Source organism: Oncorhynchus kisutch, linkage group LG26 (genome assembly GCF_002021735.2).
Source record: "Oncorhynchus kisutch isolate 150728-3 linkage group LG26, Okis_V2, whole genome shotgun sequence".
NCBI lineage: Eukaryota > Metazoa > Chordata > Actinopteri > Salmoniformes > Salmonidae > Oncorhynchus > Oncorhynchus kisutch.
In genome coordinates, this window is record NC_034199.2 from 20,049,878 (window position 1) to 20,069,721 (window position 19,844).

General features: G+C 43.1%; 1 protein-coding gene across 9 annotated transcripts in view; it reads right to left on the bottom strand.

The window, feature by feature from the left end:
- LOC109870876 (DDB1- and CUL4-associated factor 6) overlaps positions 1–19,844 on the bottom strand; it is a 73,360-nt gene that overhangs the window by 37,375 nt on the left and 16,141 nt on the right. For all 9 annotated transcript variants that reach the window (XM_031805367.1, XM_031805366.1, XM_020461563.2 and 6 more), the window contains exons 2-3: positions 12,794–12,855; positions 564–656 (exon numbers count right to left, since the gene is read on the bottom strand). In XM_031805367.1, coding sequence (XP_031661227.1) covers positions 564–656; positions 12,794–12,855 — 155 coding nt within the window. The remainder of the gene's footprint in view (positions 1–563; positions 657–12,793; positions 12,856–19,844) is intronic.

The following is a 19,844-nucleotide window of genomic DNA, read 5'->3' on the forward strand; positions in this document are numbered from 1 at the left end:
GACAGACATAGCTGGTTTTGATGTTTAAGAATCCCTCCACAGCCAATGTATTTGACTGTTGATTAGGGTGATAGGAGGTTTTTGACATCTAACCACTGTCTGCTTTTTTCTTTGTCCGTATTTATCGGCAAGACAGATCTTTCAGCAGGCATATTTAAAATATATATATATTTATTTTATCGTTATTTAACTAGGCAAGTTAGTTAAGAACAAATTCTAATTTTCAATGACAGCCTAGGAACAGGGGCAGAACGACAGATTTTTACCTTGTCAGCTCGGGGATTCGATCTTACAACCTTTCGGTTACTAGTCCAACGCTCTAACCACTTGGCTACCTGTCACCACAATATAATGAGCACCAATAAAGCACTCTCTCTATAAATCAATTATCATTTAACCCAGGACGATCCTGTTGTTATAACACAGTTAGCTACAAGATGTTGGTGATAGTAAGGTCATCAGGTTAATCTGTATACAACAGAACTGGGTTCAAATACTATATCAAAATACACTTTTTGAACCCAGGTCTGGTATACAGTACATCAGACACTAGCTCTCCTTACCTTTCTGTTGTATGGGTTTGTGATGACCAGGTTGGTATCGTCTGACCCTGACAGGATGTACTCCCCTGTATCGTTCCAGGATATGGTATTGACCTGATTGGGACAAAATATAGTGTTTGAGTTCACTCCCTGCACACATAATAATATTGTTACAACATCTACAACTGTGGATGTTCCTAAACCAATCTAAGGTGTAACATCTGAATGTGTCACTGTCCCTCAAATCAAATAGGTAACCAGGTGAACGTTCACCAAATTAGAAACATGGAACTAGAATGGAACTAAAGGTGATTAAGGCCTTCTCTATGCGTGTCTTTGCCTAGATCATTATTTCACACCTCCTCCCCATCCACCCCCCAATTCCCAAATAGTCTTTCTGGGTGACTTAATCCCCTATCGTGTTTTATTTTCCCTTCCTTGTCGAGCAGATTTAAAACACTTTACATGGTATTGCATTTTCACAGAACGGCTGTAATTTCGGAGAAACTGCTCACATCACTGTCTGATAAAAAATACATTATCTTAATAAGAGTGGTGTGTTATGTGCTAAAATAACACACGTCTGCTGTAACTAGATATATGGTTGATGGTTTAGATTAGAAAGAGACACACACAACACTATACAGACATACAAACACAAAAGGGAGATCATTCTAAATGTGGGGGACGATGTCATGCATTGGAAACAGACAGATTATCTTTCACTGATAAAGAACGCGAATGTCTCTCCAAAGGGGGTAAGAATGTTTTCCTGTTGTCACCACTCTGCTAACACCGTATGTCAGTGGTGGCCAAGACACAATACAGCCACGCTATTAAATACTACACTGCTGTGAAATGGTATCAACTTAGAAAAGTACAGAAAAGTATTGTACAAATGTAGGCCTAGATTGTGCAATAAATAGGCTATTAATTGAAAACTGTTTTCAAATCGAGAACTGATTAATAAAAAATAAAAAAAAAAATATATATATATATATACACACTGCTCAAAAAATTTAAGGGAACACTAAAATAACACATCCTAGATCTGAATGAATTAAATATTCTTATTAAATATTTTTTTCTTTACATAGTTGAATGTGCTGACAACAAAATCACACAAAAATTATTACTGGAAATCTAATTTATGAACCCATGGAGGTCTGGATTTTGAGTCACATTCAAAATTAAAGTGGAAAACCACACTACAGGCTGATCCAACTTTTATGTAATGTCCTTAAAACAAGTCAAAATGAGGCTCAGTAGTGTGTGTGGCCTCCACATGCCTGTATGACCTCCCTACAACGCCTGGGCTTGCTACTGATGAGGTGGCGGATGGTCTCCTGAGGGATCTCCTCCCAGACCTGGACTAAAGCATCCGCCAACTCCTGGACAGTCTGTGGTGCAACGTGGCGTTGGTGGATGGAGCGAGACATGATGTCCCAGATGTGCTCAATTGGATTCAGGTCTGGGGAACGGGCGGGCCAGTCCATAGCATCAATGCCTTCCTCTTGCAGGAACTGCTGACACACTCCAGCCACATGAGGTCTAGCATTGTCTTGCATTAGGAGGAATCCAGGGCCAACCGCACCAGCATATGGTCTCACAAGGGGTCTGAGGATCTCATCTCGGCACCTAATGGCAGTCAGGCTACCTCTGGCGAGCACATGGAGGGCTGTGCTGCCCCCCAAAGAAATGCCACCCCACACCATGACTGACCCACCGCCAAACCGGTCATGCTGGAGGATGTTGCCAGCAGCAGAACATTCTCCACGGCGTCTCCAGACTGTCACATGTGCTCAGTGTGAACCTGCTTTCATCTGTGAAGAGCACAGGGCTCCAGTGGCGAATTTGCCAATCTTGGTGTTCTCTGGCAAATGCCAAACGTCCTGCACGGTGTTGGGCTGTAAGCACAACCCCCACCTGTGGACATCAGGCCCTCATACCACCCTCATGGAGTCCGTTTCTGACCGTTTGAGCAGACACATGCACATTTGTGGCCTGCTGGAGGTCATTTTGCAGGGCTCTGACAGTGCTTCTCCTTGCACAAAGGCAGAGGTAGCGGTCCTGCTGCTGGGTTGTTGCCCTCCTACGGCCTCCTCCACGTCTCCTGATGTACTGGCCTGTCTCCTGGTAGCGCTTCCATGCTCTGGACACTACGCTGACAGACACAGCAAACCTTCTTGCCACAGCTCGCATTGATGTGCCATCCTGGATGAGCTGCACTACCTGAGCCACTTGTGTGGGTTGTAGACTCCGTCTCATGCTACCACTAAAGTGAAAGCACCGCCAGCATTCAAAAGTGACCAAAACATCAGCCAGGAAGCATAGGAACTGAGAAGTGGTCTGTGGTACCACTTGCAGAACCACTCCTTTTATTGGGGGTGTCTTGCTAATTGCCTATAATTTCCACCTGTTGTCTATTCCATTTGCACAACAGCATGTGAAATTTATTGTCAATCAGTGTTGCTTCCTATGTGGACAGTTTGATTTCACAGAAGTGTGATTGACTTGGAGTTACATTGTGTTGTTTAAGTGTTCCCTTTATTTTTTTGAGCAGTGTATATATATATATATATATATATATATATATATTCCTAATGTAAATTAGCTTCAGAAAGTATTCGTACCCCTGTTGTGGTACAGCCTGAATCCAAAATAGATTCAATATTTTTTTTTCACACCCATCTACACACACACACAAGTACCCCATAACGACATGTTTTTGCACATTTATTTAAAATTAAATGCAGAAATATTGAATTTATATAAATATTCACACCCCTGAGTCATACATGTTAGAATCCCCTTTGACAGTGATTACAGCTGTGAGTCTTTCTGGGTAAGTCTCTAAGAGATTTGCACACCTGGACTGAACAATATTTAAACAATATTCTTTAAAAAATTATTTAAGCTCTGTCAAGTTGGTTGTTCATCCTTGCTAGACAGCCATTCCTTGCAATAGATTTAAGCCGGTTTAAGACAAAACTAACTAGGCCACTCAGGAACATTCAATGTTGTCTTGGTAAGCAACTCCAGTGTAGATTTGGCCTTGTGTTTCAGGTTACTTTCCTGCTAAAAAGTGAATTAATCTCCCAGTGTCCGTTGGAAAGCAAACTGAAGCTGGTTTTACTCTAGGATTTTGCCTGTTCTTAGCTCTATTGCGTTTATTGTTATCCTAAAAAATTCCCTGGTCCTTACCGATGACAAGCATACCCATTACATGATGCAGCCACCAACCTTGCTTGAAAATATGAAGACTGGTACTCAGTGATGTGTTCTGTTGGATTTGTATTCAGGACATAAAGTTAATTTCTTCTTCACATTTTTTGCAGTTTTACTTTAGTGCAATGTTGTTGATCCATCCTCAGTTTCTCCTACCACAGACATTAAACTCTGTAACTGATTTAAAGTCACCATTGGCCTCATGGTGAAATCCCAGCGGTTTCCTTCCTCTCCGGGAACTGCATTAGGAAGGACACCTGTATCTTTGTAGTGACTGAGTGTACTGATACAACATAGACAGTGTTATTAATAACTGCACCATGCGCAAAGGGATAATCAATGTCTGCTTTTTAAAAAATCCATCTACCAACAGGTGCCCTTCTTTTTGAAAGGCATTGGAAAATGACCCTGGTCTTTGTACTTGAACCTGCTTGAAATTCACTGGTCGACTGAGGGACCTTACAGATAATTGTATGTGTGGGGTACAGAGATGAGGTAGTCATAAAAAATCATGTTAAAAACTATTATTGCACACAGAGTGAGTCCATGCATCTTATTATGTGACTTGTTAAGCACGTTTTTACACCTGAACATATTTAGGCTTGCCATAACAAAGGGGTTGAATACTTACTGACGGAAGACATTTCAGCTTTTCATTTTTTATTAATTTGTAAACATTTCTAAAAAATATCATTCCACTTAGACATTATGGGATATTGTGTGTAGGCCAGTGACCCAAAATCTCAATTTAATCCATTTTAAATAACACAACAAAATGTGGAAAAAGTCAATGGGCGTGCATAATTTCTGAAGGCACTGTAATTCTGTAAAGTCATAATGCTAGTAATAGCCTAAACACATTCCAATTCACGTCATGTAAATGATGTTCAGTGCTTCAAGCCAAGCACTCGTCATGTCCACCCCTCTCTCCTGCTCTCCCCACATCCGTGAAATTTCAGTGGCATCTCGGCCCTGCACTTATCTGACCAATCAAACATGTAAAGAACGATCTTACCAGTTCCACAGCGAGCTGCTCTATCGGCGCTAATTGGGGGAGTAAATTAATGAGCTAAATATAAAAACGATGTTGATTTAACTGGTTAAAAAAGGAACAAAAAAATAACTATATGAACTGTAACTTTTCTTTGGTTAGAACCAGCTCAGAACTTCATTTTCTTGTCAGAACGGAGCAAAAAATGAATAGAGTTCTGCTCACAATGGAAAAATAATTCTGGTTCCAACCCCTGCCACAACAGCCATCTTTTTTGTTCAAGCAGACTGTAGTTTGACCTTAATAAAGGCCTATCCTATCACTTGCATTAAACATTCTTCTGCATGTTGTGTTGTATACGGATACTACTTGATCAAACTCTGTAGGAATTGTGTGTCTGTCAGCCCTGACCACTCAGTGTGCCACCTTCTGCTGTCCAGATGCCCCTGGCTGCCCAGGTCCCTACCTCCCTCCACTCCCCAGCCTCAACCCAACTCAACCAGATGGTTATACTACAAAGTAGGATCAATGAATTAGCCAAATAACTTGCCTAAATATCCTGAAATTACTTGTTTATTTTTTAGAAAGATAAACTTGAAATAGCCATGGTCTAACTAACTCAACAACCAAAAACACAAAGTTTAGCTTTCTTAAATGAACCAGAAAACCAATAGTTATTTTTGGTTATTTATCCAAGTTAAATGGCTAACGCATTGATCCTGCTTTATAGTATACCCCTCTGGTCCTTCAGTCAGATTAGTCTAATTCTGAATCAGTCTGAAACCAAACCCTACAGTGGTTTCTTCTCCTAGCCCCAGTACCTTCTATGTTGTAGATCTATAGGAAGAAGAAAGTTGTGAGGAGTAGGAACAAGGAGTAGGAACAAGGGCAAAGGGCTGTTTAAGAAATTGGTACTTTAGTCAAATAAGTGTAATAATAGCCCACATGACAATACAGTATGTATTAGTCTATTTCTGATATCCAATACTTGTGTACAGTATGTTATCTACAGAGTAGATCTAAATGTATCTCTTCCATCATACTTTTTCAACATCTGGCAATACAGGTTGTGTTGGGATTTGAGAAACTGAAAAGTGATGGCCCCCAGCACCAAACACAACATCTTGTCACTCGTACGGGCACAATAGGGGTTGTGAGTGAGAATGTTGGAGGGCACTTCCTCCTCAATTACTTCCACGATTTCAGGTCTCCAAAATGAGAGAGAGGACATTAGTGGCAGACAGGACCTCGGGGAGAGAGACAGGGGCTGGTGATACAGGAAGCGGAGCAACATTTAAAAATGGCTTCGTTCGTCTTCTTGTCGCTGTGCATCTTTCATATGAGAAAGACTGAGTAGGTGGGTGTGATATGCCATCAACTCCAAGCTACTGGTTTGAGAGAATAGTGCTAACGAAATTAGACAGCCGTCGCTAGGGCAATTATGTGTATGTATGTAGCGTACACAGAACTGCATAGGCAAGATGCAGTAGATGGTATAGAGTACAGTATATACATTTGAGATGAATAGTGCAGGGTATGTAAACATTACATAAAGTGGCACAGTTTAAAATGACTAGTGATACATTTATTACATCCAATTTTTAATTATTAAAGTGGCCAGAGGTTGAGTCAGTATGTAGGCAGCAGCCACTCAATGTTAGTGATGGCTGTTTAACAGTCTGATGGCCTGGAGATAGAAGCTGTTTTTCAGTCTCTCGGTCCAGCATTGATGCACCTGTACTGACCTCACCTTCTGGATGATAGTGGGGTGAACAGGCAGTGGCTCGGGTGGTTGTTGTCCTTGATGATCTTTTTAGCCTTCCTGTGACATCGGGTGGTGTAGGTGTCCTGGAGAGAAGGTAGTTTGCCCCCAGTGATGCGTTGTGCAGACCTCACTACTCTCTGGAGAGCCTTACGGTTGTGGGCGGAGCAGTTGCCGTACCAGGCGGTGATACAGCCCGACAGGATGCTCTCGATTGTGCATCTGTAAAAGTTTGTGAGTGTTTTTTGTGACAAGCTGTTGAGCCTTCTTCACCACGCTGTCTGTGTGGGTGGACCATTTCAGTTTGTCCGTGATGTGTACGCCGAGGAACTTAAAACTTTCCACCTTCTCCACTACTGTCCCGTCGATGTGGATAGGAGGGTGCTCCCTCTGCTGTTTCCTGAAGTCCACAATCATCTCCTTTGTTTTGTTGATGTTGAGTGTGAGGTTATTTTCCTGACACCACACTCCGATGACCCTCACCTCCTCCCTGTAGGCCGTCTCGTCGTTGTTGGTAATCAAGCCTACCACTGTAGTGTTGTCTGCAAACTTGATGATTGAGTTGGAGGCATGCATGGCCACGCAGTCATGGGTGAACAGGGAGTACAGGAGAGGGCTGAGAACGCACTCTTGTGGGGCCCCAGTGTTGAGGATCAGTGGGGTGGAGATGTTGTTTCCTACCCTCACCACCTGGGGGCGGCCCGTCAGGAAGTCCAGGACTCAGTTGCACAGGGCGGGGTCGAGACCCAGGGTCTCGAGCTTAATGATGAGTTTGGAAGGTACTATGGTGTTAAATGCTGAGCTGTAGTCGATAAACAGCATTCTTACATAGGTATTCCTCTTGTCCAGGTGGGTTAGGGCAGTGTGCAGTGTGATTGCGTCGTCTGTGGACCTATTGGGGAGGTAAGCAAATTGAAGTTGGTCTAGGGTGTCAGGTAGGGTGGAGGTGATATGATCCTTGACTAGTCTCTCTTCACACTCTCTTCAGTCTCTCTCGCACTTCATGATGACGGAGGTGAGTGCTACAGGGTGAAGGTCATTTAGCTCAGTTACCTTAGCTTTCTTGGGAACAGGAACAATTGTGTCCCTCTTGAAGCATGTGGGAACAGCAGACTGGGATAGGGATTGATTGAATATGTCCGTAAACACACCAGCCAGCTGGTCTGCACATGCTCTGAGGACGCGGCTAGGGATGCCGTCTGGGCCGGCAGCCTTGCGAGGGTTAACACGTTTAAATGCTTTACTCACGTTGGCTGCAGTGAAGGAGAGCCCGCAGGTTTTGGTAGCGGGCCATGTCGTTGGCACTGTATTGACCTCTAAGCAAGCAAGAAGTTGTTTAGTTTGTCTGGGAGCAGGACATCGTGGTCCGCGACAGGTCTGGTTTTCTTTTTGTAGTCCGTGATTGACTGTAGACCCTGCCACATACTTCTCATGTCTGAGCCGTTGAATTGAGACTCTACTCTGTCTCTATACTGACGCTTAGCTTGTTTGATTGCCTTGCGGAGGGAATAGCTACACTGTTTGTATTCTGTCATGTTATCGTTTGCCTTGCGCTGATTAAAATCTGTGGTTTGCGCTTTCAGTTTTGCACGAATGCTGCCATCAATCCACAGTTTCTGGTTGGGGAAGGTTTTAATAGTTGCTGGGGGTACAACATCACCGATGCACTTGCTAATAAACTCGCACACCGAATCAGCGTATTCATCAATGTTGTTGTCCGACACTATGCAGAACATATCCCAGTCCACGTGATCGGAGCAATCTTGAAGTGTGGAATAAGATTGTTCGGACCAGCGTTGAACAAACCTGAGCATGGGCGTTTCCTGTTTTAGTTTCTGTCTATAGGCTGGGAGCAACAAAATGGAGTCGTGGTCAGATTTTCCAAAAGGAGGGCGGGGCAGGGCTTTGTATGCGTCGTGGAAGTTAGAGTAACAATCTATGTGTAGCCATCTATGTGTCTGCTTGGGGGGGGATATATACGGCTGTGATTATAATCGAAGAGAATTCTCTTGGTAGATAATGCGGTCGACATTTGATTGTAAGGAATTCTAGGTCAGGTGAGCCAAAGGACTTGAGTTCCTGTATGTTGTTATGATCACACCACGTCTCGTTAAACATAAGGCCTCCGCTCTTCCTCTTACCAGAGAGATGTTTGTTTCTGTCGGCCGATGCATGAAGAAACCAGGTGGCTGTACCGACTCCAATAGCGAGTGAGCCATGTTTCCCTGAAACAGAGAACGTTACAGTCTCTGATGTCTCTCTGGAAGGCAACCCTTGCTAGGATTTCGTCTACCTTGTTGTCAAGAGACTGGACGTTGGCGAGTAGTAAACTCTGGAGTGGTGCGTGATGTGCCCGTCTACGGCGCCTGACCAGAAGACCGCCCCTCCTGCGGCGTCGTTATTTTGGGTCCGGCTGGGATCCGATCCATTGTCCTGGGTGGTGGTCCAAACAGAGGATCCGCTTCGGGAAAGTCCTATTCCTGGTCGTAATGTTGGTAAGTTCACGTTGCTCTTATATCCAATAGTTCCTCCCGGCTGTATGTGATAAAACTTAAGATTTCCAGGGGTAACAATGTAAGAAATAATACATAAAAAACAAAATACTGCATAGTTTCCTGAGAACGCGAAGCGAGGCGGCCAACACTTTTTGTTTGTACTAAGCAGCAGTTTTATCAATTATTTTTCTCTTTATTTTTCAAACAGAAGACTCCAACCAACTGAATGGACAGGATTAGAATGACAGAATCCTTGGCCCAAGCCAGCATCAGGCTGTTTGCAGTGGTAGAGGGAGTGACTGGCAGGCTCACAGTGTGACAGTGTGTGTGACTGACCATAAGGCTGCCTCGGGTTTCAAAAAGATATCAGCAGACTGGTCAGAGCTCAACACTCACAGCCACGCTATTAAATACTACACTGCTGTTAACTGGTATCAACCTAGAAAAGCACAACATTTGATGTTACAGAAAATGTTTGTACAAATGTAGGTTGAGATTGTGCAATAAATAGGCTATTCACTGAAAACTTATTTTCAAATCTTGAGAACTAGTTATTTAAAAAAATACATACAGTTGAAGTCAGAAGTTTACATACACCACAGCCAAATACATTTAAATCCATTTTTTCACAATTCCTGACATTTCATCGTCGTAAAAATCCCCTGTCTTAGGTCAGTTAGGATCACCACTTTTTTTTTAAAGTATATGAAATGTCAGAATAATAGGAGAGAATTATTTATTTCATCTTTTATTTCTTTCATCACATTCCCAGTGGGTCAGAAGTTTACATATACTAATTGAGTGTTTGGTAGCATTGCCTTTAAATTGTTTAACTTGGGTCAAACGTTTCAGGTTGCCTTCCACAAGCTTCCCACAATAAGTTGGGTGAATTCTGTCCCATTCCTCCTGACAGAGCTGGTGTAACTGAGTCAGGTTTGTAGGCCTCCTTGCTTGCACATGCTTTTTCAGTTCTGCCCACAACTGTTCTATAGGACTGAGGTCAGGGCTTTGTGATGGCCACTCCAATACCTTGACTTTGTTGTCCTTAAGCCATTTTGCCACAACTTTGGAAGTATGCTTGGGGTCATTGTCCATTTGGAAGACCCATTTGCGACCAAGCTTTTACTTCCTGACTGATGTCTTGAGATGTTGCTTCAATATATCCACATAATTTCCCCTCATGATGCCATCTATTTTGTGAAGTGCACCAGTCCCTCCTGCAGCAAAGCACCCCAACAACATGATGCTGCCACCCCTGTGCTTCACGGTTGGGATGGTGTTCTTCAGCTTGCAAGCCTCCCCCTTTTTCCTCCAAACATAACGATGGTCATTTTGACAGAACAGTTCTATTTTTATTTCATCAGACCAGAGGACTTTTCTCCAAAAAGTACGATCTTCGTCCCCATGTGCAGTTGCAAACCGTAGTCTCGCTTTTTTATGGCGGTTTTGGAGCAGTGCTTCTTCCTTGCTGAGCGGCCTTTCAGGTTATGTCAATATAGGACTCGCTTTACTGTGGATACAGACACTTTTGTACCTGTTTCCTCCAGCATCTTCACAAGGTCCTTTGCTGTTGTTCTGGGATTGATTTCCACTTTTCGCACCAAAGTACATTCATCTCTAGGAGGCAGAACGCGTCTCCTTCCTGAGCGGTATGACAGCTGCATGGTCCTACAGTGTTTATACTTGTGTACTATTGTTTGTACAGATGAACGTGGTACCTTCAGGCGTTTGTAAATTGCTCCCAAGGATGAACCAGACTTGTGGAGGTCTACAATTATTTTTCTGAAGTCTTGGCTGATTTCTTTTGATTTTCCCATGATGTCAAGCAAAGAGGCACTGAGTTTGGAATTTTCCAAGCTGTTTAAAGGCAGGCACAGTCAACTTAGTGTATGTAAATTTCTGACCCACTGGAATTGTGATAGTGAATTATAAGTGAAATAATTTGTCTGTAAACAATTGTTGTAAAAATGACTTGTGTCATGCAAAGTAGATGTCCTAACCAACTTGCCAAAACTATAGTTCGTTAACAATAAATGTGTGGAGTGGTTGAAATAAGAGTGGTTGAAATGTTTGTAAACTTCCAACTTCAACTGTATATATATTCCTAATGTAAAGTAGCTTAAGAAAGTATTCATACCCCTTGACTTATCTGTTGTGGTACAGCCTGAATTCGAAATGGATTCAATCATTTTTTTCACACCCATCTACACACACATACCCCATAACGACAATTGTTTTTGCACATTTATTGAAAATGAAATACAGAAATATTGAATTTATATAAATATTCACACCCCTGAGTCAATACATATTACAATCACCTTTGACAGTGATTACAGCTGTGAGTCTTTCTGGGTAAGTCTCTAAGAGCTTTGCACACCTGGATTGTACAGTAGGTCTGTCCGTCACTCCCTGTATGTATGTCCTCCATCAGTCGCTGTATGTCCGTCTGTCTGTCAGTCCCCGCCTGTCTGTCTGTTTGTCCGTCGGTTCCCCTCCGACCGTCCGTCAGTCCCCATCGGTCCGTCAGTCCCCGTATGTCCGTCAGTCAGTCCCAGTCTGTCCGCCTGTAAGTCCCGGTATGTCCGTCAGTTAGTCCCAGTCAAATCAAATCAAATCAAATTTATTTATATAGCCCTTCGTACATCAGCTGATATCTCAAAGTGCTGTACAGAAACCCAGCCTAAAACCCCAAACAGCAAGCAATGCAGGTGTAGAAGCACGGTCTGTCCGCCCGTCAGCCCCCGTATGTCTGTCCGTCAGTCCCCGTCCGTCCGTCAGTCCCCCTATGTCCGTACGTCCGTCCACGTCTGTCAGTCCCCGTCCATCCCTGTTTGTCCCAGTCTATCCATCCGTCCATCAGTCCCCGTCTGTCTGTCTGTCCATCAGTCCCCGTCCGTCTGTCTGTCCGCCAGTCCCCCGTCCGCCTGTCTGTCCGTCAGTCCACGTCTGTCTCTCTCTCTGTCTGTCAGTCCACGTCTGACTGTCTCTCTGTCCGTCCGTCAGTCCACGTCTGTCTGTCTCTCTGTCCGTCTGTCAGTCCACGTCTGTCTCTCTGTCTGTCCGTCAGTCCCCGTCTATCCGTCCGTCTGCCCGTCCCCGTCCGTCCCTCTGTCAGTCCCCGTCCATCCGTCCGTCCGTCCCCGTCCGTCCCTCTGTCAGTCCCCGTCCATCCGTCAGTCAGTCCCCGTCCGCCTGTCAGTCAGTCCCTGTCCATCAGTCCCCGCCAGTCTGTCCGTCAGTCCCCGTCCGTCTCTCTGTCTGTCCATCAGTCCACGTCTGTCTGTCTCTCTGTCTGTCTGTCAGTCCACGTCTGTCTGTCCGTCAGTCCAGGTCTGTCTGTCCGTCCATCCATCAGTCCCCATCTGTCTGTCTGTCCGTCAGTCCCCGTCTGTCTGTCTGTCCGTCAGTCCCGGTCTGTCTGTCCGTCAATCAGTCCCCGTCTGTCTGTCTGTCAGTCAGTCCCCATCTGTCTGTCCGTCCATCCCCGTCTGTCCGTCCGTCAGTCCCCGTCTGTCTGTCCGTCAATCAGTCCCCGTCTGTCTGTCCGTCCCCGTCTGTCTGTCTGTCCGTCAGTCAGTCCCCGTCTGTCTGTCCGTCCGTCCGTCCCCGTCTGTGTCTGTCCATCACTCAGTCGGTCAGACTCAAGGTTTCACACACAGACAGACAGACAGCGGGGGAGGGTGAATGGTGAAGTGCTCTAAAGATGAAAGGAGGGACAGATGTGCACAGTGTACACCACAGACACAAACAAGGGTGGGTAGTGTGTACTTACACAGCCATCGTGGACATTGAGTGTCGCTTCGAGTTTCAGCCGCTGGACAAATTCTCTTCTGCCTGTGCAAAAACAGAAGAAAGACATTCTTATCAAGTCACAATTGTTTAGCCATGACTTGTTACTTTCATTTATTTTTGCACTAATTCAGTCAGCATTAGAAATAACTGATGAATTCAAGTCATCGACTAGGGGCGATGACAAAGCAATGGCCATACCCTATATCAGAAGTGTTGGAACCCATTTGTAAGGCTCCGTTTTCTTTTGCCATGGTTTGTTTTCATGCCTCAGCTCTCACTATTTACAGAGGGAGCAGGAAGATGAATAACGTGTCACATTGATTGCAATGATTCTGTCTTTCTGTGGCTTATAATGTATTATTCATCTTGAGGAAGCCTCCCTCGCATCTGCTGTCACCATCACAGGGAGAGAAGAAAAACCAAATGAGCAGGCTGCCTATCCTGTTGTGAAATAGACTTATGCCATGAAGAAAGGTTCAGGTTTGGCAGTATTTTATGAATGAACTTGCTTCTAAACTTACACTGTATTAGGCTAAAAGATCCAGGTTTTAAAATAAAAATCACCTCAAATGATTAAACTTGCCTTCGAATAGTGAGAAAAAAACAAAAAACATTGGGTGATCAACATTGGGTGATCAACATTGGGTGATCAACATTGGGTGATCAACATTGGGTGATCAGGTAAAGCGATGACAGACTAGAATCTAAAAACCATTCCTTGTATACTGCAATCGTAGTAGGCATGGAAAGGATGGCATTAGTTCCATAATCCACTATGACAGACTCTACTGTGCATTGACAGTTCACAGCCAATGTCAAAGGCAATCAAGTAGAATTACAGCAGACAGTCAATAACACTATGGCCTGCCTTTGTGACCTTGCGTGCCTCGTGCCAGTCCTGAAATGCTAATATAAAACAAACTAACACTGACGGTTCGTATATTGTGTCGCCTAGCCAGATGAAATTTGAAGGTCCCATTCAATAACAGAGAGGCAAAGGTAAATAAATAGGTAATGTGACAAATAAGTAGGGCAGATTTTGTCCTACAGCTTGGTTCTAGTTCCTTGCTGCTGCGTTGCTGTTCAAATCAAACAGTAACAACAGTGTTGCCTCCATTGTCTCCATATCCCCTCCTTTGTCTTTCAACCTTCAGATATTTAAAGTCAAATGCCCAAAAAGACAATGAGACCCAGATAAACATGTCCCAACCCCTTTTCAATTTGCTGATGGGCATTGATGTCATGGGAAAGTAACGTGATGATAGATTTAGCTGAAACCATGGAGGCTACTTTGATCTTGCTAAATCTCATGGGTGAGGAAGACCGTGCAAAATATAGCCTTAAAATGGGCTATGATTAGCCTAGGCCTAACTATCCCTTGAAGTATCTTTCTAGCTTTTTGTTGGGATTTAGACCCCACAAATGCTATGCTAGCCCCCCTTGGCGGCCGCCCTTTTACAGTGCTAACTTTTGCCTCCAACTGGTATGATTACCTGTCCATTGACAATGACAGCTCTAGCAACACAGCCAGCCTAGTCAAGCTAAATGCAGCGCTAGGCAAATCCATACGCCACCTGCCCCACCCCTGGGCCTGCTAATCCTCACTCAAACGCCACTCAGTACAATCACAGGTTAGCTTGGTCCCAGATAGAAAATACACATTTAGCATACAGGTAGCTCCAGACAGCATAGCCACATATAGCATCATGCTATACAAGCTAACGTGACACCAGTGTCACCAAACCCTAGAGGAGTGAATTGACCATGTCCCAAGATGTCTGATTCTGCTTGAAGAAGCCATAGAAAAAAAAGACACCCCTTTAATTTCAGCGTTTCTCATTCTTGAGGTAGATAACACTAAAACCACTGGTATAGATGGAGATGTGTGTCAACATTTGCAATCCATCCGTGACTGAAACTGTCTGGGCCTCTGACTGAAGATGGTTGATATCCTGAACGGCCTGGTTAACACAGTGTCTGGCAAGTCCATAAAGTTTGAGAGCAGAGGTGTCTTTGACTCAATATCACATAGGATACCATGATCATAGCTATGTTGCTAAACACTGTGCATGGTGGTTGATACTGTAGATTTGCAAGCATGTTGTAATTGTTATTCATCTTTGGGAAACAGAGAATGCGAGACATGCAGAAGATCACATCTCTCAAAGCCACTTCCTCAGCACTGATTCACTGAAATCATACATACATATATAATAAGCTTGCTTTAAAGTAAATTGCCAAAATGATATAGCCTAATGATATAGCCTAATGATATAGCCTAATGATATAGCCTAATGATATAGCCTAATTATATAGCCTAATGATATAGCCTAATTATATAGCCTAATTAGCCTACTCCAATAAATAACATAAAAATAGGCTACTACACCAGAAAGCATGATTTGGCTACAGAGGACCATTAGCCTATTTTTTAAAAAACGCAGCTGTGGATTGCTTTAAATCGCATCGTCTACAGTTGGAAGGGCCCGCAGTTTGGGCAGCGCGAGCAGCAAATGCTAAGCAGATGATTGTTGAGTTGAGACTGTCAGTGAAAAGTAGAGGCCCAGCCAGGCATACCACAATATTTTAAAATACAATCGCAGGAAAACAGTTTGGAAAGCAAATAGTTATTGCTGTAAAGAGAAGACAAGATTCTAATATGTCTTTAAGTTATCAAAATTCTCAACTAAACTGAGCGAACAGTATTCCCTAGGCCTGCCTATTTGGCACCAGCGGAGAGCATCGGCCATATCCCTGATGAGTGCTCATATTCACTCTTTATCATTGTTGGGTCAGTGCCACTTGAAAATGTGTTTTTGGGCAATCATTTCCTCCTCCAGGTTACAAGGACATCATATTGTATGAGTCTTCCCTTCTCTCAGGCCTTTTATATTGCTCCCGAGTGGCCTAAGACACTGCATCTCAATACAAGATGTGTCACTACAGTCCCTGGTTCGAATCCAGGCTGTATCACATCCGGACGTGATTGGGAGTCCCATAGGGCGGCGCACAATTGGCCCAGCGTCGTCCGGGGTTGGCCGTCATTGTAAATAAGAATGTGTTATTACTTGCCTAGAGAAATAAAGGTTACATATGGATCAGACAATGTTGTTTTTATCGACCTGTTTGTCAGTGTCAGCAGTGTAGTTTATCCTGTCATTTGTGTCTAAAAATAAATACAAATGTTTCACCTAATGTCTCCAGTCATAAAGTGTAGAATTTCATGAAATGTTTTTATAAAAAGGCAAAAAAAATTCCCCTGCAAAAAAATGAGAAACTAATTTGATATAGCCAGCCATGAATTGAACAGTCTTTGTTTGCATACAATGATTTGAGTTATATTATTAGCCTAAATGATTACTATCCAATCCACTCATCACATTAGGAATAGTAGCCTACATAAGTCTGCAAATGCGATGATGCATGGAATGCTTTATTATAGGCCTAAAGTTGCATTTTTATCGTAACATACTAAATCAGCTTAAGCTTTGTCTCAATAGGCAATATCAACAAATCTGTGAGCATTAGTAATTGAAGGGAGGCAGTGCATTCCTTACAGGGACAACTCCCTGATTCATCAACATGTCAGTCAACCCGCAAAGGTTTGGCCAACATGACCCAACCTGAGAAATGACGTGGTACCTGGTTTTATAGCAATCAAACATAAAGGATCAAATGAACACTGTGTTTCATAATCCTCTTGATAAGTGAATAACCCATAACAGTATGATACTATGGAGCTTGATCATTATTTTTCACCAGCAAGTGAAACATCCACACAATGAAACTGAAAAAGGCACGGACGGAGTGGTAGAACATTGTTGAAATGCATGTTAGCAGAGGGCAACACAACAGATAGGAATCAAATATAAGCACAGCAAATCAAAAACATTGAATATGATTTTCTATTGAGAAAATAGCCTAGGCATATAAAAACATAAGTGTTTTCATCAGAGCATCATCGATTTTTTTGTGAATGGTGCTCAAGGAAAAGCCCGGTTCAGTTTCAGGTCAGGGTCCTGACATGAGTGCACATATCCAGTACCCACACTACCAGAGAAAAACACCAGTGTTGTTCTGGTCCACCCACTTGGGATGCCAGTCAGTGTATTAGAGAGCCAAACCCAGGAAGAGTGGCTTGTAGGAGGGACAGCTGAAGGTTAGTAAACAATCACTACAGAGCTGCAGGCAGGAAAGCAAGAAGAAGGATGAAGTAAACCAATACATGTCCTCATTATAGAAACAGTAGATTGTTATGATCATTTTGGCGTTGATGATTCCATAACTGTAGCCTCCTCTGTCATACGCCTACTGTTTCATCTAAGATCATGTAGTCTGGTGTAGCACACTCATAGAACTCTGTTCGTTGCATACACTGCAGCGGTTGAAAAAAGTGGTCTTTCTTCTCTAGACCAGAGACTTTAGATTAAGACCCAGGTCAGAGAGAGGCTTTTAATTCCAGTGCATTTCTCACTCAAGCAGATTCATTTCAATGTCTGTTGGAGTTATATTATGGCAAATCGACTGATTCTTTCCTTGTGTGTCGAGGAAAACAAACACGAATGCCAGTGTTTTTGAACACTTTCTGATTTTAAAACTTTGTTTGTCAGCTTTTTTTAATGAATCCTCCAATCTGTGCTCATGACGTGTCCCAATTAAAACTGTCCCTCATGAAAAGTAACTGAAATTAATGGAGAGCTGTGTTTGGGCGGAAGGAAGCGATGATGATGTTTGGGCTGTCGTTCTGTGAAGCCCAGCAGGGTGTCAAGGATTATGATCAATTATTCAACTCCTGGCCCCATCTCCCACGCACGCACACACACACAAACTCTACATCAGTATTACTCACAATTCTTTATAAGGGGGCCACTTTAGGTTGAGACAATCATTCAGAGGGCCACACAGATCTTTAAATTTGTTGTACTTTTTCTTCCAATATTATCAATTATCAATTGAGAGCAAATTCAGAGAGCACATACAAATTATTTGATGTACAGCACATCACAAATATATACATGTGATGTAGCCTATTTGATGTGTGTAAGACCCATATTAAGGGTTACCTCAGTAGTTGGATAAGCAAAAATGTCCATTTTCCTCCTTGACTGAATTCATTCTAAATGTATAGTCTGTTGTTGCAATGCTTGTGAGGCAAACCAGGTGTCCATTGGTCAGTCTGTTTCTCTGTTTTTGTTTCACAATGTTCATTATTGAGTCTCTTCTCCTTCCCTCACATGTTTGGGGCGCCGTCAGTGCACAAAGATGCCAGATTTGACCAGTCAATATTACTATCAGCAAAAAATGTAACAAGGGCTTTCAGAATATCCTCTCCTCGTGTTTGATCCTGAAGGGGCAGTAAACATAAAAGTTCCTTTCTGAATGACTCGTTTTGAGGGAAGCGGACCCAAACACATAATTGGGCAATGTCACTAAAATCAGTGCTTTCGTCAAGTGCAATACTAAAACAAGGCGCCACGGATGAGTCAGTAATCAGTTGCTTACCGATGTCCTCGCCAATATTTTTTCTCTCTCACCCTTATTTAACCAGGTAGGCCAGTTGAGAACAAGTTCTCATTTACAACTGCGACCTGGCCAAGATAAAGCAAAGCAGTGCGACAAAAACAACAACACAGAGTTACACATAAACAAACAAACAGTCAATAACACAATAGAAAAAAAAATATCTATGTACAGTGTGTGCAAATGTAGTAAGATTAGGGAGGTAAGGCAATAAATAGGCCATAGTGGCGAAATAATTACAATGTAGCATTAACACTGGAGTGATAGATGTGCAGATGATGATGTGCAAGTAGAGATACTAGGGTGCAAAAAGAGCAAAAATAAATAACAATTTGAGGAATGAGGTAGTTGGGTGGGCAATTTACAGATGGGCTGTGTGCAGGTTCAGTGATCGGTAAGCTGCTCTGACAGCTTATGCTTAAAGTTAGAGAGGGAGATATAAGACTCCAGCTTCAGTGACTTTTGCAATTCACTCCAATCATGGAAGGAAAGGCAGCCAATGAGGAGTTGGCTTTGGGGATGACCAGTGAAATATACCTGCTGGAGCGTGTGCTACTGGTGTGTGTTGCTATGGTGACCAGTGAGCTGAGATATGGCGGGGCTTTACCTAGCAAAGAGTTATAGATGACCTGGAGCCAGTGGTTTTGGCAACGAATATGAAGCGAGGGCCAGCCAATGAGAGCATACAGGTCGCAGTGATGGGTAGTATACGGGGCTTTGGTGACAAAACAGATGGCACTGTGATAGACTACATATAATTTGCTGAGTAGAATGTTGGAGGCAATTTTGTAAATTACATCGCCAAAGTCAAGGATCGGTAGGATAGTCAGTTTCACGAGGGTATGTTTAGCAGCATGAGTGAAGAAGGCTTTGTTGCGAAATAGGAAGCCGATTCTAGATTTAATTTTGGATTTGAGATGCTTAATGAGTCTGGAAGGAGAGTTTACAGTCTAAACAGACCTAGGTACAGTTGAAGTCGGAAGTTTACATACACTTAGATTGGAGTCATTAAAACGTGTTTCTCAACCACTCCACAAATCTCTTGCTAAGAAACGATGGTTTTGGCAAGTTGGTTAGGATATCTACTTTGTGCATGACAAGTCATTTTTCCAACAATTGTTTACAGACAGATTATTTCACTTATAATTGACTGTATCACAATTCCAGTGGGTCAGAAGTTTACATACACCAAGGTGAATGTGCCTTTAAACAGCTTGGAAAATTCCTGAAAATGATTTCATGGCTTTAGAAGCTTCTGATAGGCTAATGACGACAATTGGAGGTGTACCTGTGGATGTATTTCAAGGCCTACCTTCAAACTCAGTGCCTCAGCCAAGACCTCAGAAAACAAATTGTAGACCTCCAAAAGTCTGGTTCATCTTTGGGAACAATTTTCAAACGCATGAAGGTACCACATTCATCTGTACAAACAATAGTATGCAAGTAAAAACACCATGGAACCACACAGCCGTCATACCGCTCAGGAAGTATACGAGTTATGTCTCCTAGAG